The sequence below is a fragment of the Notolabrus celidotus genome, chromosome 20 (assembly GCF_009762535.1).
Source record: "Notolabrus celidotus isolate fNotCel1 chromosome 20, fNotCel1.pri, whole genome shotgun sequence".
NCBI classification, from domain to species: domain Eukaryota; kingdom Metazoa; phylum Chordata; class Actinopteri; order Labriformes; family Labridae; genus Notolabrus; species Notolabrus celidotus.
Genome location: NC_048291.1, coordinates 21,187,544 through 21,213,902, shown reverse-complemented (window position 1 = coordinate 21,213,902; position 26,359 = coordinate 21,187,544). Strand labels below are relative to the sequence as shown.

Sequence of the window (26,359 nt, the reverse complement as noted above, 5' to 3'; positions counted from 1 at the left end):
CTTCAAAGTACAGGTAGCACAAACAGCAACTAGAAATTTCCCATCCTTAAACCTAGACCCCTGAAAAAAGGTCCTTAATATTTAAACAGAGTCTGTGTATGGACATCACATCTATTGGAAAAGAAGGTAGAAAATCACGACCACCCCTCCTCTTTCTCTTCTCTGTCTCCCTCCTTTCCTTCCGACCCTTATTTGATACACTAAATGACACTCTGAAGGAGGAGGCTTTCATGCTAAGACTAGTCTTGAAGAGTCAGTTTGAAGCTGCTAATTAAAGACAGTTGCAGAGAAAATTCTTCACCTAGCAACTTTATCGACCTGCAACAGTTTTTTTTTGCACTCTTCTGTCTGAAGTATGAGCTGAATGAACTAAACAGAAACGGAATGAGAAGGAAGAACATGAATATTACCCATGACTCTTTGAGGGAGTGTATCTTTGAAACGCCTGCTTGAGGCAGTTAGGGTTAGAAGTCAGAAGATAGTGATGTGTTATGACTGTTCTGCTTGTCACCATGAGCCCTGTGTATATGAAATGCTCTTATTGCATTTCTGCGTTAAGGCAAGGCAAGGCAAGGCAGCTTTATTTGTATAGCGCATTTCATACACGAGGGCAACTCAATGTGCTTTACATTAACACATTAAAAGCATTGGAGACATTCAGACAAGCATAAAAGAACATAATTAAAATGACAAATATGATAAAACAGAAAAGAAAAGGAAAATTAGAAATATATTAAAAATTACATTAAATGTTAATTTAAAGTGAGTTAAAATAATCTAAGATAGGAAGGCAGAGGTAAATAAAAAAGTCTTAATCTTTGATTTAAAAGAGGTGAGAGTTTGAGCAGACCTACAGCTTTCAGGGAGCTTGTTCCAGATATGTGGTGCATAATGACTAAACGCTGCTTCACCATGTTTCGTTCTGACTCTAGGAACTGAAAGCAGACCAGTACCTGATGACCTCAGAGGTCGAGGTGGTTCATAAAGTAGTAGCAGATCAGCAATGTATTTTGGGCCTAAACCATTCAGTGCTTTATAAACCATCAGCAGGATTTTAAAGTCTATTCTCTGACAGACAGGAAGCCAGTGTAGAGATCTAAGAACTGGAGTAATGTGGTCTACTTTTTTGGTCCTTGTTAGGACTCGAGCAGCAGCATTCTGTATGAGCTGCAGCCGTCTGATGGACTTTTTAGGGAGTCCTGTAAAGACCCCGTTACAGTAGTCTAGTCTGCTAAAGATAAATGCATGGACGAGTTTTTCTGCATCCTGCTGAGACATAAGTCCTTTAATCCTTGATATATTCTTAAGGTGATAGTAGGCTGACTTTGTAATTGTCTTAATGTGGCTGCTGAAATTAAGGTGAGCACTTTTTAACATGGGGGGTCTTTTTTTCCCCAGCTCTTGTTGAATTCCATTTACCAGCTCGTTTTTCCTTTGCTGTTACCATAGAGACACTCCATCCCTATCAGCAAGGTGCCTTTGGCTGCCGGGCTCATTGGCTCTCACAGGGAGACACTGGTGAGCAATTGTTTCCCTGGCACGACTTTAGCACCGATGTAACGAGATAGGCATTTACTTGGCTATGAAAGGGTTTCCTTGGCAGCCAGCAGCCGCACCATCCACAGCACGTCCACCCGTTTTGTCACCACGGGTTGACGACTGAGACAGAGTGAAATCCAGCTGGGAGAGATCCACTCCTGGAATTGAAATTGGTTCACCTGGGAGACAGCTGCTCTGTGGTGCCTGTTAACTGTCAACAGTCCATGATCTCCAGCCTACATGTAGCTGATCTGAGGGGAAGACTGAGCAGGGGGGTGGGTGGTTTCGGTGACACCTGAGCTGGAAGTATGAAAAACAATTCACCTGTTTACTACCACAGAAAGACAACATGTCTCAAGTGTTTCACCTGCACAGTGTGTCAGTGGTGTCAGCAAAAGAGTGTAACACTATTTAAAGGTGACATATCATGCAAAATTGACTTTTTAATGGTTCTTTACATGAAATATGTGTCCCTGGCATGTCTACAAACCCCCGAGAATGAAAAAAATCCATTCTGCCCCTGTTTTGATTTCTACACCTTTCTGTAAATGTGTGTGAAACGAGCCGTTTCAGACTTCCGTGTTTTTGTTATGTAACAACAATATCCGGTCTGTCATGGAGTCAGAGCTCGGAGCTTGTTCAGCCCATAGACTGTATAAAATAATACTGAATCCCTCCCCCGTTTTTCATTACCTGCATAGCCACATAGCTACATGTTCATAGCTGTAGCTGTAGCTGTAGCTGTGTACCAAGACACACGTCGACATACTGACAAATATAACAACAAGAAACACTAAATCTGTGACCAATCCTTCATAAAAGGTCCTGCTGCCTTTCTGGCAGAGGTCGGTTTTACTCCCCACGTCTGCAGATTTGAAGATCTAGTGGATGATTTTTATTTATCATGGATAAGTGCTAGCGCTAGTTAGCATAGCCACATAGCTACATATTCGTAGCTGTGTACCAAGACACACGTCTACATACTTATAAAACAACAAGAAACACTAAATCTATGACCAATCGTTCAGAAAGGTCCTGCTACAGGCGCCTCTCCGTCAGGATCAGATTCTGGATCAGATTCAGAGGGTTGAAGTAAAGCGATCTCTGAGCAGCCGTGTATATTCAACTAACATGTAAACATTAGATCAACGTGCTGGAGAGCTGAGGCACATCCACTTCCGGAGGGGGCGTGGTCAGAGGGAAAACAGAGTGTTCTGAGGAGGACTTGTGAAGAGGGCTTTTCAGGCATGCCAAAATCTGATTTCAAAGTGTTTTTTTGAGCATAATCTTTAAAGACATGTTTTGGGGACCTCTTAGACCAATATATATTGATGAAAAAAGCGTGATATGTCACCTTTAATGGAAATCAAGATGGAACAGTAAGTCTCTGGTGTTTAGAGACAACATGCGCCTGAATATAATGCTGCGTTAGCAATCAACCCGAGGCTCTGTAGTATTGAAATATTGCCTTTAACCTCAGTTACTTTTTAAGAGATAAGCCAGTTATACTTCCAAGATTCAAGATTCAAGTTATTCAAATCTAACTCAACAGGATGCAAGCTTGATGTTAATACCATGGTTTTCATGTTGGTGGGTGGGGTGTTAGTGGTGTCAAATATGTTATACAGTATTTTGGGCTGTCAAAGTGAATGTAATAATAACGCAAAAGTCAAGCAGAAACAAACCTCCCCGAGCAGAAATGGATACAGAAACAGGTTCCTCAAAGCTCTGCCAGATGGTCCTCTCGACAAGACCAAAGTTATTTGCATTTGCTGTCAAAGTGAAGTTAGTTCCTTCTGGAGCACGTCTCATGAGTTTCAAATACCACAGCATACACCTGCAATGCAGACCATGCTGGACAGCAATAAAGATGCCTGGGCAACTCAACAAGCAAAAAACTATCATAGTATGTACAGTCATTTCTTCAGCCACCATTTTTCCAAGGTCATTTGATTGCCAAATCCCAAAGCTTGTAAGAATGACTTTACATTGTTAATATGGACTTAAAAGCTATTTCACTAGCAAGGACCACGCCACACAATGAAATAACATGAACATATAACGATTTATTGTGCGTTGTGTAGCCCAGCAGAAGGAGACTATGGATGGGGGTTATGTCTCGGCATTATCCTGCCTGAGCTGATGTTGACCCCAGGCTGTACCTGGAATTAGACAAGGGCACAGAAGAAGCGAACACAAGTTCAGTAGTAAGGGATAAGGGTAATTGAGGCAGAGTAAGGTGAGGGAGGGTGGGTTGAAGAGTAACAGACGAACAGTTGAGTAGGCTGTCTACTTTCAAGTAGGCTTGTCAGGTGATTGAGGGTGTGGTTTAAGTCAACACCTTAACTTCATTTAAAAAAAACTAAACATGCATTAAATGTGATTTATTCAAGTGGCAACCTCCAGGCTCAAAATATGAAGCCCATGCGGAAGTGTTATAAACTGCAATTCATCAAGAATCCGCTTGAGGCTGGCTGGAGAAACACCGGAAACCACATTCACACACCAATTCAAAAAAGACGATCTTTGCAGCAATAATAAACATGTGTACAGCCTGGTTGAAAAATCAGTTTACGGGGGGGTGAATTTTTGTATAACTTGTTATTTTTGCAGATATTGAACTTACGAGTTTTGCCCAAATAACGGCATGGCTGACTTGATTACCCCACACTGACCTAACTCGACAGACGTTAGGTTGAGTTCCGCATTTTCAATATGGCACCCGTCTACGATCGGCTTCTCACAGCGTCACGGATATTAGACAGTTATATTAGACAGTCTATGGATTAATCGCAATTTTACAAAACGTCTCCTTTGACATTACTAATATGTTAACAAAACTTGACATTTTGAGCATAGATTGCTGGTTTGAAATTTCACATAACTCTTTTAGACTCAAAACGTGAAATTAAAAATCCTAATTCAAGCCAAATTCTGTTTATAAGCATGACTAGTGTTAACGTTGGACTGATTTGTAGTATAGTCTCTAAAGAAATATGGTAAAAGTTTGCTCCACTCTTTAGTAGTAGAAGAGGAGGTGAAGATGAGGTGTTCTAGGGGAAAGGTTTTAAGGTGAGGGACTGAAATTATAAGTAGGAGAAAAATGGCACACCTTTGAATGCTCACATATTGTCAATCTGCGCCTGTAAGCAAGGTCTACTTTATTAATTTGACAGGCAAAGCTTTTCTTTGCTGCATTGAGGGTGAAATCTTCCAAGACCTTACAAGTTTTAGGACGCCATGGTGATGCATTCGCTGTTGTCATTTTGCTATGTTTTGTTTGTTCTCCCAGATCTGCATGTATAACCCTCAGCAGTGATAGGAAGGTTGTAAGTTGGTTCACCCCTCAGTAACTCAGCTCTAGAAAAAACAGTAGTCTGCTCACAGTATGAAAAGATGCACTTTCGCAACCAATTATCAGCAATTACATTTGTTAGCAATCAATTTTTCAATCATTGCACCCCTAATACAGTGATGGTAGCACACACCAGTTTAAAGTTGACAACTAAATATGAAAAATGATACGCATTGCTCCTTTAATGTCTTAAGGATGGTCATCAAGATATATCATGAGTCATTCAGTGCAGCTACGTGAGTGATTGACAGCAGAGCTCATCAACAACTCTGAGCTGCAGTCAAACTCAAAGAGCAAGAGACTTTCAGCCCTGACATTTAAGGAGCAGGCAAGACTAAATCCATCAAAGGTTCATCCAGAATCCTGCAGGGGTTTTAAGAGACCATAATGCAAAACCACAAGACGTGGTATGTTGATAACCAGTGGGCTAGTTTGGTGTTTGTGTAAATTCATGACTTTGACAGAAATTCAGCTTTACACCTCATCCCTGTTAGGTCGTGATGGAAAATCAGTACTCGAGGTTGGAAAAAAATGGAGCCGGGGATTCCGACAGTTTGTGTCCCCTGCACCCTGGAGATGACATATTGATAATATCTGACAGAGATGGAGTATTGACACTTCAGTCTAATTGGGTAAAGTGTGGAAACTCCAAGTGGATAACAGGTGTCAGCCCCCTGGATCGATAGCATACTGTCCTCTGGCTCAGCCAATGATGCAACACTGCACCACGAGTTTCTGGCATCTACTCTTCAAGGGAGAGCCGACTGCATGCTGTTCTCCGCGCAATTGGCCCGGAGCTCTGATGGGTGATAACAGTCATCCAGGCAAATATGTTTCATTTTCTGGATCCATTTGGAGTGAGCACTGTAATTCCAAACAGGCAACCTTCAGCTCTGCCATCCACAGAAAAAAATATATATCAACATTGCTTGTGAAATGGGCAGCCTGGGCTCAGACTGTCCGTCCACAAGCACACTCCGCTAATTGTCTTCTATTTCAGCAGCCACGACTCTCGTGTCTTTGCAGACTTGAAATCAGAACAAGCTCCCAGCCTGCGGTTCATTGCTTTTTTATTCACACAGATGTAGAGACACTGGCTGTCAACTGCTGAAAAGAGAGTCTGGCTGTCTGAAACAACTCCACTCCATCAATCAAACCCTCCCTCTTGTGTCCCTGTCATTCGGTTTTATATTTTGGTGTTCTGTCTTTCCCTTCTTCACTGCTGTTCATAGGCACACTGACTTTTGGAGGCACACAAAAGACTCTCAGGTGGAGCCAGTATCAAAGCTTACAGGGACTTCACATCACAGTAAAATGCAGTAAATTGGACACACGGGGAAAAACATGATTGGATGCTTTTCAGGCGTCTCTTTGATTTGTCTGTTTCTTTCTTTTCTGCAGTTGCTAGGCAGATGTGCAAGTATCCTTAGTGTTTTCCTGTCACAACATGACATGCATTATGCTAAATGACTTGCAATTAGATACTTTTCAAACTTTCCTTCCATGAATAGTGGTGTGAACATGGCTTGCCCTGCAGAGCCTTGCAGTCACATTACCTAGATCTGTGATGTTGTACCTGAAATTGTGGCAGCTCATAAATGTATTCTGTTCCTGTGACGGTTCAGTGACCGACTTCAATATTGAACTTCAGGTATTAATAGACGGTTGACCTGCCTTGGAGATTAACAGGATCTACTCCTAATAAAAACTGAAGATACATGTTCGAGAGAACTGTCTGAGGTTTCATTGGAAAAGTTCATACTAAAGTCGTAATTACTGTAAAGTCCAGAATATAGTTCCGCCGTTTTACTACCCTAATTTCCAAAAAATGTGGATGCGGTGTAAATTGTTGATAAGAATAGAATTTGAGGAGACAGAAGAGACCAGATTTTGAAGTTTTGAAGTGAAATGTTGTCCAATTATTGCCTGAGGTAGCATTTCAGGTGCTCAAACAGTTAATTTTCTCAGATGGCAAGAAAAATGTTATTGTGTGCCCAAATTGATAGTTGGTTAAACTCCATTTTAAAAGTTAGGTGCTTGGGCACAGATTTGGCCTAATGGTTAAGTTGCGCGCCCATGTGGATGGCCAGGGTTCAAATTCCAGCCTGCGGCCTCTTTCCCGCATGTGTGCACATGCTACAGGCGACATTGAATGTTATATTCTAGGTTCACGTAACCCTGTTCCAATGCAGAAGCCTATGCATGCAGCCTGACATGCACCTCCACCAAAATGCAGGGCAATCACAGAATTGTGTTTCCTGCATCTACAACATTTCACCATACATTCAATCTCCTCCAGCATCTCTTCGCTATTCTTAAAAAAACAAAAAAAATGCTGTATGATCAATGGCAACATTTATCAGGTCAAATTTAAGATAATACGTTCTGAGGGACTATAGTTCTCTGGAGAAGCAAGCACAAAACGTTTTGGGACCGACGACAGGCAATCTGACTAGCATAGAAATTACATTGCAAACAGAGTCAACGCATAATTGTAAACTAGTCTTCAGCCCTAACCACAAACTCACTTCCCTCTGATATGCCAGCTCTCTGGAAGCCTCCTCTACTGTTGTCTTGCTACAGAGTCATCTATCAAAAATGAAAAAATGTGAATTATGGCTATATGTTTTGGACCCTGAATCTAATCTAGAAGGTTTGGAAAGGAACAACAATAAAATCCCCAGCAGCAAAGGAAAGAATAAAGTAAGATGTTTGTGTTTAGTAAGTTTTACGTCTATTATGCTCGTTTAAAAGATTCAGTGATCAGTGATTTCACAACTTGAGCTGTTCAGAGAAGCCTACAGTCTGACCCTGGGATTACTCCAACACAGGTTTACCTCACAATTTGAAACTTTGTTCACATTTAGAATTTACTTACTTTTTAACTTAATATTTGTTCTGTATTATGATTATGGAGAAAAACTGTTCAAATGTGGCATTGCCAGTAGTTGTGCAATGGATTACAGTTGATCATTGATCTGTTCAGATAAAACTTCTACTGTTTGTATTGCACATGAACGTCAGATCAATAAAAAATGTCGAATAGCGGCTGCTATAGAACCATGTAATGAAGTTAGTGTCAGGTTGGATATGCAGGTGTTGATATCTCAGAGCGTATGACTACTTTGTATCAAACAGTGCTTTGACGTTCTCCCCTCTCTCTTCTTTCGTTGTGTCTGAATGTATCATGCAGGTGTCAACAATGAGTACTATGGTGATAGTAAAGCCTGCTGCAGACAATAGCTGTACGCTGAGCCGTCATGCACCGCTGTGTTCAGTCCAATAACTGAAGATGTAGTCTCTAAACGCAGGCTCCCTGTTTGTTTTTTAGTCTGATTTAGACAACATACGCTACAGGAGCAGCCAGTGCACAAATACACACTCACACCTACTAAATGAACAGTGTGCATATGTTACTCTTTCAACATTGACAAGCTCAAATCTTGTTTATGAAGACTGCAGCACTTGTTATTCACTGCAGGATATCTGTTTTGTGTAAATGTCCTGAGGTGGGGGATAACAACTGTTATTATTGAAATAATGCAGCATTTCAAATAACAGACTGTTGTACTCAGATTTGTTCAAACACTCCAACTCAAACGGGAGTTCAGGTCTATATGACTGCATGTATTCATTATTGGAGTTGTGCTACATAGTGAAGAAATTTAAGGTTGCAGTAAACTATTGATATGGCTTGTTATGTGTCATGCCTTACAGTACACACTTACTTTTAAAAGTCAAGAGAGAAGAACAAGTTATAAGTCTACATTATAAATATTTGTGTTATTGTTTTCATTTGTGCTGATCTGAAAATGATCCTACACCTGACAAAAAATTGTTATTTCATCCAAAGTGTGAAATTTATGATCCATGCACCAAAAGCTGTCAGCCTGGACAAAGTTGTTATGCATCCCAGCATGCTTTGTGCAGTGAAATGGACCCTTGTGATACACAGTGGATGGATGGATGGATGGATGGATGGATGGATGGATGGATGGATGGATGGATGGATGGATGGATGGATGGATGGATGGATGGCAGACCCAACGGATGGACCACGGATGGATGGATGGATGGATGGATGGACCGAATGGATGGACCTATGGATGGATGGACCAATGAATTGGTGGATGGGTTGATCAATGGATGGATGAATGAGCTGGAATATGGTTTGATGGATAGACAGCTATATGGGCAGTGAAATGGACCCTTGTGATACACAGTGGATGGATGGATGGATGGATGGATGGATGGATGGATGGATGGATGGATGGATGGATGGATGGATGGATGGATGGATGGATGGCAGACCCAACGGATGGACCACGGATGGATGGATGGATGGATGGATGGATGGATGGATGGATGGATGGATGGATGGATGGATGGATGGATGGATGGATGGATGGATGGATGGATTGATGGATTGATGGATTGATGAATGGATGCCACACCCAACGGATGGACAACGAATGGATGGATGGATGGATGGATGGATGGATGGATGGATGGATGGATGGATGGATGGATGGATGTATGGATGGATGGATTGATTGATGGATTGATGAATGGATGGAGGGACCGAATGGATGGACAACGAATGGATGGATGGATGGATGGATGGATGGATGGATGGATGGATGGATGGATGGATGGATGGATGGATGGATGGGTTGATCAATGGATGGATGAATGAGCTGGAATATGGTTTGATGGATAGACAGCTATATGGGCAGACAGATGGATGAGGAACGTTAAAATATCTAGCTCTTTTGTTGACTAAAGTAAACAAGACCAGTTGGTGATATCAATAGTGGGATGGTTATACTTGTTTTAGGTGATACGATAGTTTTTATGACACTTCTAAGCTTGCAGCACTTAGCTCGGCAAAGCTGAATAAGTTTTATACTTTCTCTTAACTTAGGACCTAAAATGAAAGTTTGACTGACCAGACCTAAAGGTGGAAGATATATCACACACCCTGTGGCACCAGATAGTGATAGAACAAACCTTCTGCTCAGAAGTATGATTATTTCAAAAGACCAAGTGGAGGTCATCATGCATCTGATAAGGCCTAAAGAATACAGAGAACCACGGGTATTTCTAACCACATATGTAAGTGTTGTTTGATGGAGTGACAGTTTCTTTATGTCTGTGTGTTTTCTGACAGTGAAACATCATGACGACACTACTGGACCTGAAGAGTAGTGTGCTGAGGCAGGTGCAGAGGAGCCAGTCACTGAGGAGCCGTAGGGAGGCTCCGCCCTCTGCCGGCAGCCCGCTCACACACTGTCCTGAGCCCTTGCCTCGCAGGTGAGTCACTGGGGACAGGCAAACACAATTCCATGTGACTTCAAGTTAAGAATGGATTTTAGTCCATGTTCTACAATAATGTAGTGTGGAAACTAAGTGTCTGTATGTGATTTTTGACTTTGCACTGTTTGCACCCTCTGCTTTTGTTATTGACTGTCTACCGCATTACAGTCAGACACAAATTAAGCCTTGCTTGAGTGCGAGACAGGAGGAAGGATGTTAATAAATTACTGTGTCTAGAAACAGTTCCCAGCTAGAGTTAATGTTTGCTTGATTGTTACAGTTTCAGACAAGTAGAGCTTCAATAAAAGGAATCATTTTTAAGGAAAATTTAATTGCAGTCAGTGTCGCTGCAGAAAGATAATGACAGCTTTTGGAAAACAGCAGCACAAGCAATAACTTATGTCTGTTTCTCATTTGTTTTCCACTTGCCGTCCAGCTCATTTTTTGTCAGCACGATGTTTTAATGTGCTTGGCGTTTTATTCCAGAGTTGTGACTTCCTGTGAGCCGGCCATGCACAAGCTGCCTCGCCCCCAAAGGACACATCAACCTCACTATTACATGCACAGTCAGGTTCTGACTCGGATCACAAATGCTCCTTTCTTGTACTTCAGTCGGCTCCTTGTGTCTGCTGCATATGAATGCACCAAAGCGTGACACATTGCAGCTGTTTTTGATCTGAATGTTAAAGCCACTGGGCCGCATCAGGAAACAGGAGAGCAAATAAACGTATGTCTTAGTTTATGGATGGATGTGTTTCGTGTCTGGATTCATCATGAGAGTTTTATGTTCTTGGGTTAAGATGTGAGTGTTTGTATGTTTATGTATACATGTTTGTATTTGTGTGAATAGATGTATTTATGTGTCCTGTCGCCTGCACCAAGTGCAATGTTTAAAACATTCAAAGACATCACATTCATACAAACTAGCTGTTTAGAACCAGAGGAAAACACTTTGGCTAAAAGCCAACATGTTGAATAACTGACAAATAAATCCAAAGAAAATAAATCTTTTAATTCTTCAAGAATATCAAATGATTGAAGACTCCTCCAGGATTGGCTCTTTTTCCCATCATTAAGTAAAAAGAAGGATCCAGTTGGACAAAAGAAGCTTATTAAATTGGATCTTCTACCTTCATTAAAGCCTCAAAAAATTATTTAGGTTTCCCACATTGACAGTGTCCAAATATTTCCAAGCTCAGAGTGAGACCGCTGGACTAGAAGGGTCAGACAGTTTGTAGATTGAGTTTGGAAGGGTCCAGTGTTCCAGTTCAGCATAGATGTAATATATAAAGTGGTAAATGTCCAGTTTTGGCTCCATAGATCAATATAAACAAATGTTTATAAAGCTTCCAAGCAATAGAGGACCAACCAACTCTGTTGAACATAATACAGTGGATCTCCTGTTATGAATCTAAGAGTGATTGTGATGGAATTCATAAATAAACTGGACACTGGACACAGAAGACTCAGGAGACTCTGACGGCTAACGTTGAAATAGTTTATGTAGAACTTGGCCAAGGAGAAATAACACAACAGTACATAGGCAGGGGAGTGCAGTGCAGTGCAATGCCAAGTCAGTTCTCTCACAAATCCTCAGGCATGTACCTTTATTCCCCCAAAGACAACACTACAGTCAGATAACCATATTTGGACAATAGGAAACAAAACAATTGGGAAGAAGAGCTGTGCTCTAGTCTGGAGACAGTAAGTTGGTCACAACACACAGATAAAGACAGGAACAGGGGGAGAGACCTTGATTACTACACTGACCCTGTCTCGTCTCTCCCTCCGTAGCCACAGCTGACATAGGAGAAGTTACTCTGCCCCTGACACTTCGACTGGAAGAATACAAGAGTTAAACATTCTTACATACATATATATAAGACTACGAAAATTCCACGACAGTGATGAACTGAGTCCAAGATTTAAGAGTGGATGCAGCAGCATGATCTAGGACTGAAAGAAAGACTGCTTTAATTACACTTTTACTACAACTGAAAGGGAAGTTTGATCTGTTTCTGTATAGGAAGTTTTGGAGCCAAACAATGGGGGTCGCAATAGTAGAAATGCTAACTTAAGCTAACTGTTGATCGACCTAAACGCAAAGAAAGAGATGGAACTGAGGTGGGCTTTTAAGCCTTTTGGAAAATAGAAACATGTTTGTCAACTATTGCTGTGACCCTAATGGTATACATTTATATTTAACTCTCTTTTTGTTATCTTGACAGACAGGCCATAGAAATGTGTCACTTTTACAGTGTGTACAATAAATAAATACATTAAGAAATACTTAAAATAAAAAAATGTGTTTGAACCACGCTGCAAACACACATTTAATTAAATTGTAATAATTGTCATTTTAATATGAGATCCAATGGGGATCTTTGGCATTTACAGACAGCCTCAAGTGGACACTCTAGCTTTTTGCACTTCTGCTGCAGCTTAATTTATCTACATTGGAGATGTCCACCTAATAGGAACCACAGTTTAGCCTAAGTAGACATTTAAACTTTTAAACATGTTGAAAATATTAAGATTCATCAAACCGAACCAAGAAATTGATATACAGAACCTCTTTGAATATCACTTCCTTCTATAGATAGATATAGGCTGTTGTAATTTGATATCACTTGCCCTGGAAAGCATGCATGTTTTGCTAGTGTTAAGTACTAATTTAATGCTGTTAAGTGCATTCTGAAAAGCGTTAAAACAAAGTCGAGCTGTACAGAGTCAGCAGAATACAGAATAGTATCATCTGCATAAAGAGTGATATCACAGTCAGTTACAGAGGAGATATTGGTATTTATTTAGATTATAAATAGTTTCTTTAAAACTTGGACATAAGGGAAATTGTTTTAGAACATCCTAAGACTCTAGTATAAATCACTATAACACGGAACACTGGACAAATGTATTTTCAATATTTCAAACTTGCTTTCCAGATAACAAAACAGCACCTGATTTAACATTTGAGGTTGCGCATGTCTTAGATAAATAATACAAGTCAAAATATTATATTTTGTCCCATATTTGATCACAAAAGATGCACCCAGTTATTTGACAGCAGATGTTGTCATGGCAAAAAGTAATGTTTTTAATGATGTCAAGAAAGTTGACAACTTTTTGCTCATTGCTTTTTTTCTGTTTAGTGTTGATTTGGTATATGATTTATGTAAATATTGTTATTATGTATGTGTGTATGTATATGTGTCTTGTCAATGTGGCCTACACTGTATTCATGTACTGTTTGTATGTCTGTGCACTTGCCGTACTGTTATATAATTTTTGTCTTCAAATGTTTGGCGTGGAGAATAAACAGGTTTTTTGTCTGTTTGTGTCCAAGCTTCGTTCCTTTCTTCTCCCCTTTGAATTTTTTAACTTTTTTTCTTCTTCTTTGCCTTGCCTTGCCTGCTTCATAGCCACTAATCAAGTGGCACAGGTAAAATCAGTCTTTTTCCAGACTTGTTTTGGAGCTTTATCTGAAGTCAGAAGAAATAATATGAACCTGAGGTTTCTATAGCAACCTAAACACAGGCTGTTGCCGCTGTGTGAACTTATACTCATAATGACGACCAAGTCTATTTTTAACAGGGAAGATAACCTCAGATGTTGTTTTGAACACCCACCATTTTTGGATTTACAAGGATCTAAAGACGTCCTTTGAACATTTTGGATGCATTTTAAAGTAATTTCTTTATGCTTCATCTGTTTTATTGAATTCACTTTTATATAATACTATGTATTTAAAACCCTGTTTAATCTAAAGTATGTTCCAGTGGGAGCATATTTGTGTCATTCATTAAAGAGAGATCTGATCCGTCAGTATCTCACCTCTCTCTCCTTTCCCATGCCAGCTCCCTGGTGTTGCAGCCTTCCGCTGAGACGTGCACACACCCGGAGTGCTCATCATTAGAGGCAGGCTGTTGATCTTGGTTATCCGTTCATACCGTTTCTGCTGCTGGCCTGTCTGAACTCTCGCTTTAATTGAGAATTTGCAAATGAGGCCAGTTGCATTTGGACCGCTCTGTCCCCAGTTGTTGACCCTGGAACTCTCGGCTGATCAGTTACGGCATATTTGAGATGAACCTTTAATTAAGGCGATAAAATGATGCTTTTACCTCAGTGAGATGGTTGTAGTGCTGAAGACCCTGGGATGAGCCTGACTGGGTGTTGTACAGCACAAAACCCTTGGGGACTTCTAATTTAATTTGCATTTTGTACTTATTATTGTTATTTCCCTGTCTGTCAACAGCACTGGGTTTCACAGTGTTTTGTAAATGCGAGCTCACTGCTCTGCGTTTAATGAATTTGACTTCTCAGTGTCACTATATTAAGATCTCATTTTTTAACTTATTAAGAATAACACAATCTATTTCAAATGGGATTAAAAGGGACCTTTGAAGGCATGCAATTACTGAAATTATTAATCAACATGCTTCACATTTAAAAGATAAGGCTGTCGGTATCTTTAAATTGTCCTGTGACAAGGAATTCTATGAAAACTAAATTAATAAGTCTATATCTTTAAACTGTTCTGTGTAATGTAGTTCTGTAAAAGTCTCAGTAATTCCCTGAAACAAGTAGATAATGTTCAAAGCAAAAGTTTCTCAACAAATACACAATATAGGGCACTGGTGGCTTAGCAATTTAGAAGTGCACCTCATGTACAGAGGCTATAGACTTCATAACTCCTGTCTCTCTTTAAAAATCACAGTATATTTGTTAGGGACTATTTTTAGCTGGTGATGAATTGGTACATATTTCTTGACAGTTAATACCTACCAGTTAAAAAAGGACCTAGCACATCTCATTTTGTGATATTTTCCCCCTGAGACATCTCACATTGTGGTAACTGTCACAGGCATAAAGCAGAAAAGCAAACATATCTTTCAGGACTTGAAAAGAATAGTACATGAAAGATTACTTCCTGCAAAAACTTTGTTTTCATCACTTTTTCTCATCTTCAGTCATCCAAACTCGACTCTTAGTCTGAAGTCCTCAGCGTTCAAGTCGAGCTGAGTCCGAGTCACAGAAGAAAAATCCAGTTGGAGTCCCCTGTACACGAACCGAGTCCACATTATTATTATTAATATTAATACTTCTTTGTTAGTAGCACCACTCTTTGACTCCAGTCTATAACTGTATGAACGTCAACTGACTGTGTTGGACCTTTTGATGTAAAAAAAACACACGTCATGGAGTAACATTAGATTCTGACTGATCTTGTTGGTGTGTTTCGAGATATAAATGGTCAATGTAGTTACAAAACTATGCATCATGCATTAATGTGCACCACACCTCTCTTGACGGGGAGACACACTGATTCTGATTTGATGTGATCACATCAAGTGCCAAGCTTCAGTAATAATTTGAAAGTTTTTTTCATCCAAACTTTTTCAAAATTGGCAAAAATATCCCTGAAAAACCTTGAGTGGGTTACTGATCAAAAGCTGCCATTTTGGATGTCTCAAGTGACGGCCTTCTGGCGCATGAATTACTCATACCTGGTAGATTATCTGTGCACTGCATATATCTGATTGTATACATCAGGTTTTTTCAGAAAAAATATATCACACTGATGATGTAGAGGTCTCAAAAACTGATGTAGCAAATATGATACGCTTGGCGCTATTATCACATCCCGGCAGAGATTGTTGCTGAACAAGGTTAGCTTTAGCGTCTCACTATCTTTTCTGGGTGCATCCTGGACAGATGTCTGATCAAATTTAAGGATATAATTGTTGCTGAACAAGACGGCACATGAACACTCATGCACCAAGCTCAATAAATAAAGGACATAATGTAGAAAACTAACAAAACAAAAAAAAGTCTGTAGCAATAAATAAGTCTGAGTTCTCTCCTTCTTCAAAGTCCTAATGCAGTCAATGCTTGAGTCTGAGTTAAGGGGTCTGAATATCTGGACTTGAATACTAAAACACTACTTCAGTCAGTCACCTCGCAACTATCAAATTACAAACTAGCAAAGCTATTGAGCCATTGATGGGTACCTGATCTCTTGGTAAGGGTCAACATCTATGTGAGCGTTTTTGCCTTTATATTATGTAAATGGCTTAAAGCAAGCAATATTCCACATTTACAATATGTAATAGAGGGAATTGACTCCTAGAACAGAGCTATGGATTATTTCTGCCATTTTAATCGATTTGTTCTATAACAACAGAGCTCAGAGGGATAAGCTACGTTAGGCTTTTGCTACATAGACAATTGTCAGATCAGCTCATTGTTCATTGTTTTGTCATTTTTCTCAATGTTTAAACAGAGAAGCCTAGCTGACACATGCAGTTCTGCTGATTATTGAAGAATATGTTCTGCATTTATTCCCAAATGCTGCCGTGACTTTCACTTTATAACACAACACTGTCATGAGTTGTTTCCCTTCAGCTGGGGTTAATATGAATCCTCTAATAAATAAAATATAAGACACATAAATCAGACGTTCTCTGCATGGACGTTATCTGTCTCGCACTCAGTAATCATGTTAGGGCTTTAGAGAGTTAGAGCTGCCCTTTGCTTTTTTATTAAAGTCTCCGTCAGCTATTGACCCACACAGGGAGGGAAGCAAAAACTGTGAAACACAATTGTGAAGCCCCAGAAAAGACCTGATGCGGAGGTCATTTCACACAAGGCTGCTGCTCTGTCTGCCGTCCGTCGTAGCTGGGAGACTGCTGTTTCACAGGTTATTGAGTTGAAAGATTGTATCTTAGATGCTGCAAACATATCTCCACACTGGAGCCTCTCCAGCTGTAATGTTTTGCTGCTAATCAAATGTGTAATAAAACAAAGAGCAGTGTGTGCAGCGTTAAGGAGGGAGATGCTTGTTTTTGATAGGAGCTGCAGGCTGGTTTAATGCTCTGACAACCGTTATGAATGTGATTAAGAAGTCATCTCATTTTATCCGAATGCATAGATGTCACTTTGTCTTTCATGCCGCAGACAGCAGTGATGTCTGCACTGTTATTACCATGTATGCACTGCCATATTGTATTGAAGTATGAAGGCTGGGCTTCTGTAACCTTCATAAGTCATGTTCATTAGCCTTCATTAGCCATTAGTCATGTTTAAACACATATATGGGCAGACGGATGAAGTTCAGAGGGTCCATGCTGTTACTTATGTTTTCCTTGTGATTTACTCTCCAGACAGGAAATTGCAATTGAATGAATTCTGAAAATAAATTAGAATAAAATGACAGTATAAAAAAGGACCTGTTTCCTAGCAACATCAAATCAGTTTGTTATTCCACCGCCATGTGTGTGTGTGTGTGTGTGTGCGTGTGTGTGTGTGTATGTGTGTGTGTGTGTGTGTGTGTGTGTGTGTGTGTGAGTGTGAGTGTATGTGCATGTGTGTGCAAAAGACCGGGAAAGGTTAAAAGATATCAGATTCCTTTTTTGTTTTCAGATGTAACAAATCAGAGTTGACTTGATTTGCATCTTTTGTGGGAATTATCTCTGCTCATAAACATGTCGTCCCAAAGCTCAAAACAAAAAGCTCCCAGACTGTCTGGACAAATCCTCAAGCTGTGTGACTGACAGAAGAGGAGACAGATTTCTGGATATGAGAAAGCCCCTGGATGATTGGAAATGGATGCAGAGAGAATTGAGAGTCTCACAAGTATCACAATCAGACGAGGCTTATTTGTCTTATACGTGCAAACGAAAACTGTGAGCTCTGGAAAACAAAAGCCTCCAGTGTCTTGTCGGAGGAGAAGGCTTTATTTGGGGAGTCATTCAAAGATTGTCGACTTGGTTTGTGGTTTGAGGCTTTGGAAAAGTGACTGAAGAGCTGTGTCAGAGAAGATTAACCGACGAGATTTTGAGCAGTATTTGGCAAATGAACAAATGTGACAGTTAGGCTAAAATCAAGAGCCTCTCTTCATTACAAACATAACTATTTCAATGCTTTTAAAATAACATGGTAAAAATCTACATATTCTTCAACAGTTAATGTATGAGATATAACTCGTGTAATAGCTAGCTTTCTTTGTGTTTTATGATACTTAATACATTTCGGATTTTAGGTAGGGGCTCCAAAAGCATGGGTCGGGACCCCCCCCCCCCCCCCCCGTGGTTTGCGAAAAACAAATGGGGGTCCAGTGTCTTCCAGAATGTTTGTTTTTTTTAATCTAAATTTGAAAATTACCCATTATTGTAAAACATATTGACTAAATAGTAGCTAAATTAGAAATAAAACCTTGCCAGATGACCCCTAAAGTTAGGGTTAGCTAACAGTTAACAAAAGCTTCAGTAGCAGCAAGTTAATTCATAACAGCACAGGAAACACAGCCACATCTGCAAGTAGATAGGCTAATGTTCTGCAGTCCAGCTACATTAAAGCTAGGGTTGGTAGTCATGGAATACTAGCATAAATTTGAATGTAACATTTCCTCAGGACTCCGTCTAACCCCTCCCCCCCTCCCCCTCGGAGCTCCTCCAACACGTAGCCCACGCTCACATGCACGTGCACCGCTGATTCGCGACCATATGATTGTGACTGATTCAAAACCAGTCCTCAGCACATTGTTTGTGTTTTGCACTACGTCAACTCATGTCTCACTCAGCGGTAAGAAAACACCAAAACATTATCATAGTGAAAGTTAAAAACAAACATGAAATGTACACGCAGGAGACGGGCAGAACAGCAGGGCTGGATTTGATTGGTTTCAGAATTTGGCTCCTGATGGCAGGGATTGGTTGGTGATTTCCCAGGTTTACTCCGTCCGTAGATAGCTTTTGTCCCTCTTTGTTAAGAACACATTATGTATTGATTGCCATCGGAACATAAAGATCATTTTAACAAGTATGACAAAAAGTGTATCTAAATCTGACTACCAACCCCAGCTTTAAAGTATTAAGCAACATTTAATCATTTCGAGGGGTCGCGGCTGAAAAGTTTGGGAACCTCTGTTACCATGCAATGTTTGTCGCACAGGATTATTGTTTGTTATTGTAATTTATTGTGTTTTAATGTATATTTTTTTATTGCATGATAAGAATATAGTCAGACCATTAAATAATTGTTAGCTGCAGTTTCACTATCAACATGTCTCGTCTGTGAACACCTGTTGTTGGTGATTAGTTTGAAACCATTTCCCTTTCCTGAAGAGTAAACTGTATTAAACACAGTCTGCCATCATTATAAGATTCCACTCCAGATTTAATCTAAACACATCTACCTTGAGATGTGCTGGATTTGATGCCGCTGTAAAACTAACCAAGTCTCCCAGCACGGCTGCCATTAGTCCTCATCAATACCTCAGGGGTTTGACTCCGGCTCCCCCACCATGGTGAGAGTCAGTGGGTGCTGGGATGGGCTGCCACACGCCTGCTGCGATGTGATGACGCTAATAAAGGAGCGTGACGGGGGCCTCTGCGGACGGCTCTTCTGCATAATGTGACAGGGGATGGCTGGGGGATGAGGAAGGAGACGGAAGCTGGGAGGTGCTGAGGGGGTTGTCGAGGAGTTACAGGCAGACAGCACGGCTGTTACCGACGGCTCCGCTACAGCTCACATCAGAGCTGCTGCCTGCTCCGCTGATTTCCATACAGGCCAGGAGGAAGATGCCCTCTGAGAGATTTGGGGAAGAGTGGGGTTGAGAGGTGGAGGGGATTCCCAAGGTGTTCAGCCAGCAACCTCCCCACAACCCCACCCCACCACCCACCCATGAATGTGCCATGTATCACCATGACAACTGAGGCTGGCAGGAGTTCGGGGGTTTCATTCACACCTGGAGGAAACAGAAAACATAATTTGCATTTTTGCAAGAAGCCCAGCTCATCATAGCAGATTAACATGCTTCATGCAGAGTGCAGACATGTTCCTATGCGGAAAGCTTTGGTGTCCCCCCTGCTTTGCTTTGTAGTGCACAAGATGGCAAGGTGTGAGAAAAGCTATTCTTTTTTAGCCGCCAAACTGCAGCTGCTGTAGCCCAGTAGTTAGTCAGCATGAGAAGGGAACAGATTGTCTTTATTTGCATACTGGATGAGGAGTTATCCAGCCAGTGTAACCCAGTTCAACACATTTCCACTGAGGCCACTTCCCCCTGATGTCAAGCTGAGGGCTGGGAGCACAAATGTTGATTTAATGTTGACTTGCTGCGTTTCCGTTTGTCATCTCATTAATGGGATGTATCTATTAACTGATATCATTTTGTAACTAATCAGCCCCTGAGAGACAATTGATTGTGACATTTAGAGCATCATTGGGCCACTTTACGCTTAAAAGGCTAATTATTTTCTCACAACAGCAAATGTTAGCATTTGAATATTTCTTTGCTAAAGTTATATTAGCAAGGAGTTTACACCTTTCCTATTGTATCATCAAACACTTCTAAAGTCATATTCATCCACTGCCTCAGTGTAAATAATTCTAACTAGTAAGAGGCTAAATGCTAATGTTTAACTTTTTGTTTAAAGTAGCTAATAGCTTGTCAAATATATGGTTTTGATTCATAATATGGCCAGATGTCCCTCTAGCTTTTCACTCTCCATTGTCTGTACACTGCTTGACAAAAGCCACATGAAAATATAGTGGAAAAGTGGCAGAAGGTGGATTTTTCTCATGAATCATCCACTGCACTGCATCCTGATCGCCCCAAATACTGCAGAAGACCTGTTGGAACCCGCATGGACCTAAGATTCACCCAGAAAAAAGTCAAGTTTGGTGGAGGAAAAATCAGGATTTGGGGCTACATCCAGTATGGGCTGTGTGAGACATCTGCAGAGTGGATGGCAATATCAACAGCCTGAAATATCAAGAAATTCTTGCTGCCCATTGCATTCCAAACCACAAGAGAGGGATAATCCTGCAGCAGGATGGTGCCCCTTCTCATACTTCAGCCTCCACATTGAAGTTCCTGAAAGCAAAGAAGGTCAAGGTGCTCCAGGATTGACCTGCCCAGTCACCAGACATGAACATTATTGAGCATGTCTGGGGTAAGATGAAGGAGGAGGTTTGGAAGATGAAACCTAAGAATCTTGATGAACTCTGGGAGTCCTGTAAAACTGCTTTCTTTGCTATTCCAGAGGACTTTGTTGATAAGTTATTTGAGTCATTGCCAAGACGTATGGATGCAGTCCTCCAAGCTCATGGGAGTCATACAAGATATTCATTATTTTTTTCCAAGGCACCATGGATTTATGTTCTGATGTTATTGTAGCATGTTTGTGTATTCAAAGTATATGTTTAATTTCTACATTATTTTTGTATGCAACAAGACTTTTGTCTAAGCAAAATCTGACCTTTCTGTCCTTATTAAATGAAAAAAACTCAATGAATGATAAGATGCTTTATTTTGGTAAAATACAAATAATTTTGTGTGCTTTGCCTTTCATATGAGTCATTTCTGATTCCAATTGATCAGCTAAAAGTAAAGTTGTTATTTGTTGTTCCTACAAGTCACAAGACTTTTGTCAGGGACTGTACTACCTGAAAAATGTCAACACTAAGAAATGATGATGACTTTCTCAAGTAGCATAAAGCTACATGACAATCTGATAGACAGCAGTTTTACATAAAAGCATGTAAGCTTAGAAGAAAAGGGCTAGGCTAATATCTGAATATGGTATATCTTTACTAACAAGCTAAAATGTATGTGTTTGTTATCATGAATTGTATTTCAACTTTTCCCCCCGTGAGCTAACGTATCCTAAAAGTTTTCACACCAACTTTAGAGACAAATCGTCAATCTGTTTCTTTGTCTTGACAGGGTTTCCGAGGAGAGCGGGGAGTTCTTTGAGCGCGTGAACGCCGTCTTGCAGAAACAGGAGAACATGCTACAGGCTGCCCAGGCTGAGGTAACCCTCTGTTCACCTTCCACCTCACCATCTGTTCCACATCTGAAGCATGTTTTTGGAGCCAGAAGTCCTTAGCGCTGTTACTCAGCCCTCTGTTGTGGCCAGTGTGACGTTCGTAGACAGCAGGCCTGGGTTGAGTAGGGCGCTCGAAGGACTGGAAGCTCAGCTGTGACGAGCTGCTGTAATTGGCAATGTTCAGCTCCATCCTGCTGCCATGCTAACAAGGCAATCATAGTGTATTCACATCTTTACAGAGAGCTGTTTGATGTCTTCTTGTCCACATTGCTGCAAGACATGGATGATAAGGACAAAGAAAATACAACGTTGCAATTAGCATAACACTATGGGCAGTTCACTGTTGATAAAGCTGATAAAGTGACTTTTAAAGAGGTGGTGGGAGGATTTTTGTCCAATCTGCCATATTAGACTTCTGTTCCAGTGAATTCAAGGTTTTTCTTGCTGTTGTTTTCTTGAGCAAAATATATGAAAAGAGAGATTTCTGTTTTCATCTATGCTCCTCTTTTTCTTCTTCCCTACCATTATAATAATCTCAAGACAACTAGATTTATCTTCAGGCCGTTTGGAAGGGGCATAACTGAAACTGAGATAGGAAAGAGCATTGGAAATTACCTTAAGCTGTAATGCTTGATATTTTGCTTGAGTACTAATTTTCTTTTGAATTTGGGACTCAAAGTTAGGATTTGTTTCTCCTCCAGAATCTTCAGAGAGGCAGCTTTTGTTTTGGATTAAGTGCTTGTGTCCCTTCACAGAGCCAGAGAGGGGCCTGCACGGTGCCACCGCCCCAGGAACACGTAGACCAGTCTTTCATCCCCGACAGAATCAGCAGGAGTGAGGTGCGTCAGCTCGGTTTTCATCCCATTTCAGCAGGGACCAAATTTTAGAAAGTCACAAAAACAGAACAGAGTAAAGGCTTTTTTTTTTAATCTCTGCTTTGATGTGCAGCAGAGCAGAAAGCATGAAGGAAAAGGAACACAAGGCTTGTTATTAAGTGAAGTGTGTTTTCATGTAGCTGGACCTGCTTTATGAGGAAGCTGTGTACACAGTGGTCAACCGAGTGGGAGTACCTCCACCAGAACATGTGAAAAGTGATGAAGAGCTGTTTGCTTATCTTCGAAAGGTATCTATCTATCTATCTATCTATCTATCTATCTATCTATCTATCTATCTATCTAACAAGAAACAATTCATAAATCTTTTTGGCTGTCTCTGGAAATAAAGCTCATATATGTTGTTTCAATACAGTGCCAGTTAGCCTAGCTTAAAGGCTGATTTATACTTCTGCGTGGCCCCTACGCAGCAGGGGCTGACATGGACATGAGCCCCACATACTTGTGCGTCGATGTGTCCGTGTCACGCAGCAATTCTCCGCCGAAACGCTTGAGGGCAGTGCAGTCTCTTTGATCGCCGGTCGCCTCCGTCCGGCCCTGCTGCGATCTCTGTTTACTTTTCCACAGAGATTCAGAGCGTGTTATGTTAATCTACAGCTGATACATGTTACTGTTTATCATGCAGACATGATTACATGGAAGAATAGAGAGGAGGAGATGAAATACATGGCTGATGTGCGGCCGATGTCCGAGATCCCGGAAGTGCTGTAAATGCGGGAAACACAATGCCGCCGGCTGGACCAATCACAGGGCATCGATTCCAGGGGTAGTTACATTTTGGAGGAGGTGCACGTCAGCTACGTGCAAAGGCCTCTGCGTAGGTACGGGAGCTGCGCAGACCCCCGGTGTAGGCTACGCCGTCAATTTGACGCAGAAGTATAAATCAGCCTTAATGCTATATTTGAGGGCAAAGCTAACGTGGCTCTTGAGTACAAAATAAATAAATAATTCTAAAACTTCTTCTTAATTATTGTGCAATGTAAAAACACAAATTTGCATATTGTTGATAGATAGGATGGCTACCTTCTTGTCACTAGCTTAACAGCTAATGATAACTTGTGAGGGATGCTTCTGTCATTTTAGTTACCCATGTTACCTGATAGAAAAGAGGGTGGTGTCCATTTTTCTCAAACTGTTCAGATCTATCTATCTATCTATCTATCTATCTATCTATCTATCTATCTATCTATCTATCTATCTATCTATCTATCTATCTATCTATTTATCTATCAAGAACAGACTGCTTTTGAGCTTGTTAAAATCACTGTTACTAACACTGCTGCTCACCTCATGCAAGGTGTTATTGTGTTATTTGTTGTGTTATTGGTCGTGAGCAGGCTGTAGAAATGTGAACAGATGCTCTTGGCTCAAATCTGATTAAACATCAAAGCCCAGTCACAATGTGTGCTAATATTCAGCTGTGATATTACATCCATTCAGATGATGTCGTGCCAACAATTGCAGCCCTTCTGATCCATTTTTTAAGGTGTGATGCATTTTCTCAGCACAAGTGCTAGAGGGCACTAAATTATGCAAATATTTTTAAATTTTTTATTTAAAGCAGTGTGTTCACACCGTTTTTTTGTGTTGAATGTACCAATATTATTATTATTATTATTATTATTATTATTATTATTATTATTATTATTATTATTCCAACTGTCTGATTGTCTCTCTGAGGTGTTTGATATGGGGGAAGAAGAACATGACATTATTCACCAAAAGGTCCTTGAATCCAAGGTGAGATATTCTGCTTGTGAGTCACTCCTCATTCAAATGGTTTCTTTTTCACAGTATTATTTTTCTTCTATTTTGTGGAAGCTGAAATTTGTGTTTCATCAGTTTTTCAATTATACAACATATCCTAAGAATTTAAAGGCAATATATGTAGAAGCTTTTAAATGCTAGATTGAGTCCTTGCAGTATGAAGTAGCTCATAACTTGTTACTGGTACATTTAAAACAGTGTGACCATCATAAATAGGAAATATAATTAAGTTTTAAGCAATATATGTAATGGAAAAAATGGTCAGGGTCAGATTAAGTAATGTAGAACAATGAATGTACTTTTTTAGCATATTTTGAAAATCGAAGCCACTCTATTAAGCTAGCTTATCAGTTTTGTTCTAAGAGTTCATGTTCTGTTTCTTTTTTCTTTTTTTTTGTTAATTAGAGTTATTTCAAAATGAATAGTTTAGTCTTTGAGAACCAATTTGAGTTTTATAATTCAGTCAGTATTGCAGTCAATTTGCTTTTTACATCAGCTTTGGTTCACATTCAAAGCCCCTTTGAGGAGCTTTTAAGTGTTTATGAAACAGATTGTAATTGATACTGATGCTTTTTTTTATTCCCACATATTCACAAGTGACACATTTGAAAGAAAGTGGGGTGAGATTTTTGTCAGAAAATACTACCTCGGTGTGTACATGACAAGATCAGCTAAGTGGAGAGATGTTTATCTCTGCCTACAGGGGGCGCCAGATTCTACACAAACCAAAAGTTACTCACAGCAGCTTTAATATCATAATTATGATGTACAGTATGACTATACTATGTGTTCTCTTTACTGTCTTCTCTGAAAACTCATTAAAAATAACAGCAACAAAGTGTCAGTCTCATTCTCGATGGTCTTGTTTGCCTCATAAAAAAGCATCACTGGTAATTTTAATCTGTTTGATGACCAGCGTAAAACTCCTCACAGGGCTTTAACATCTGGTTTTATCGTTTATTCTTCACTGAATAAAATACATGACAGAATGAACCTGGCAATGATCCCCAAGTGCTGATTTGGAGCATTCACTAGATCCTTAGCTGTCTAGCCCAAGGTGGTGTTTTAGTGCTTTAAACAACATTTTCTCATGCTCAAAGTTAGAGCGGTGCAGAAGTAATAAGGAGAATGCCTGACCTGCAGTGCCACAGCTGGAGTGCTGCTATCCTTGGAGAGCTGTGAGATGAAAGACCTCCAACACTTAAAAGCCCATTCTGGTCTGATTTTTGACTTCGAATTGGCTGCCAGGGACCTTTGAAACACTTGATGATCAACTGCAGTAAAAGTATTTTGCCATTCAGAAAATGTTCACGGTTGTTTTGCCTGTGGTTGAACATTGAGTTGCCTGTGACTCTCTAAGAGACACCTGATGAAGCATATGGGCATCGATTTTTCATGCTCTCACGCAGCAGTGAACAGGATTGTTATTTTTTTCAGATACAGGATAGTCAAGTTAAATAAACCCACTATACTGCGCTTAATGCTTTACCATGATTGGATGCATTTACAGTTTCTTACCAAACAGACGGTAAATCTTTTTCTTCTTTTTAACAGAGAGCCACGTTTTCTTTGAGAGTGTCTGTCATGAAAGCAAAGAACCTGATGGCCAAGGATGCAAACGGTATGACTTCTCAAGCACTGTATTACCTTTATATGTGAAG

General features: G+C 40.3%; 1 protein-coding gene across 2 annotated transcripts in view; it reads left to right on the top strand.

Annotated features, from left to right (window-relative positions):
• Positions 1-26,359, top strand: part of baiap3 (BAI1 associated protein 3) — a 56,713-nt gene that overhangs the window by 4,007 nt on the left and 26,347 nt on the right. The window contains exons 1-8 of one of the 2 annotated variants that reach the window (XM_034711571.1): positions 541-559; positions 1,450-1,518; positions 10,065-10,207; positions 21,936-22,023; positions 22,794-22,877; positions 23,054-23,161; positions 24,612-24,671; positions 26,253-26,319. In XM_034711571.1, the coding sequence (XP_034567462.1) occupies positions 10,074-10,207; positions 21,936-22,023; positions 22,794-22,877; positions 23,054-23,161; positions 24,612-24,671; positions 26,253-26,319 (541 nt within the window). In that variant the 5' untranslated portion in view covers positions 541-559; positions 1,450-1,518; positions 10,065-10,073. Of the gene's footprint in view, positions 1-540; positions 560-1,449; positions 1,519-10,064; positions 10,208-21,935; positions 22,024-22,793; positions 22,878-23,053; positions 23,162-24,611; positions 24,672-26,252; positions 26,320-26,359 lie in introns of those variants that run through there. The other variant, XM_034711570.1, reaches the window with a different exon arrangement.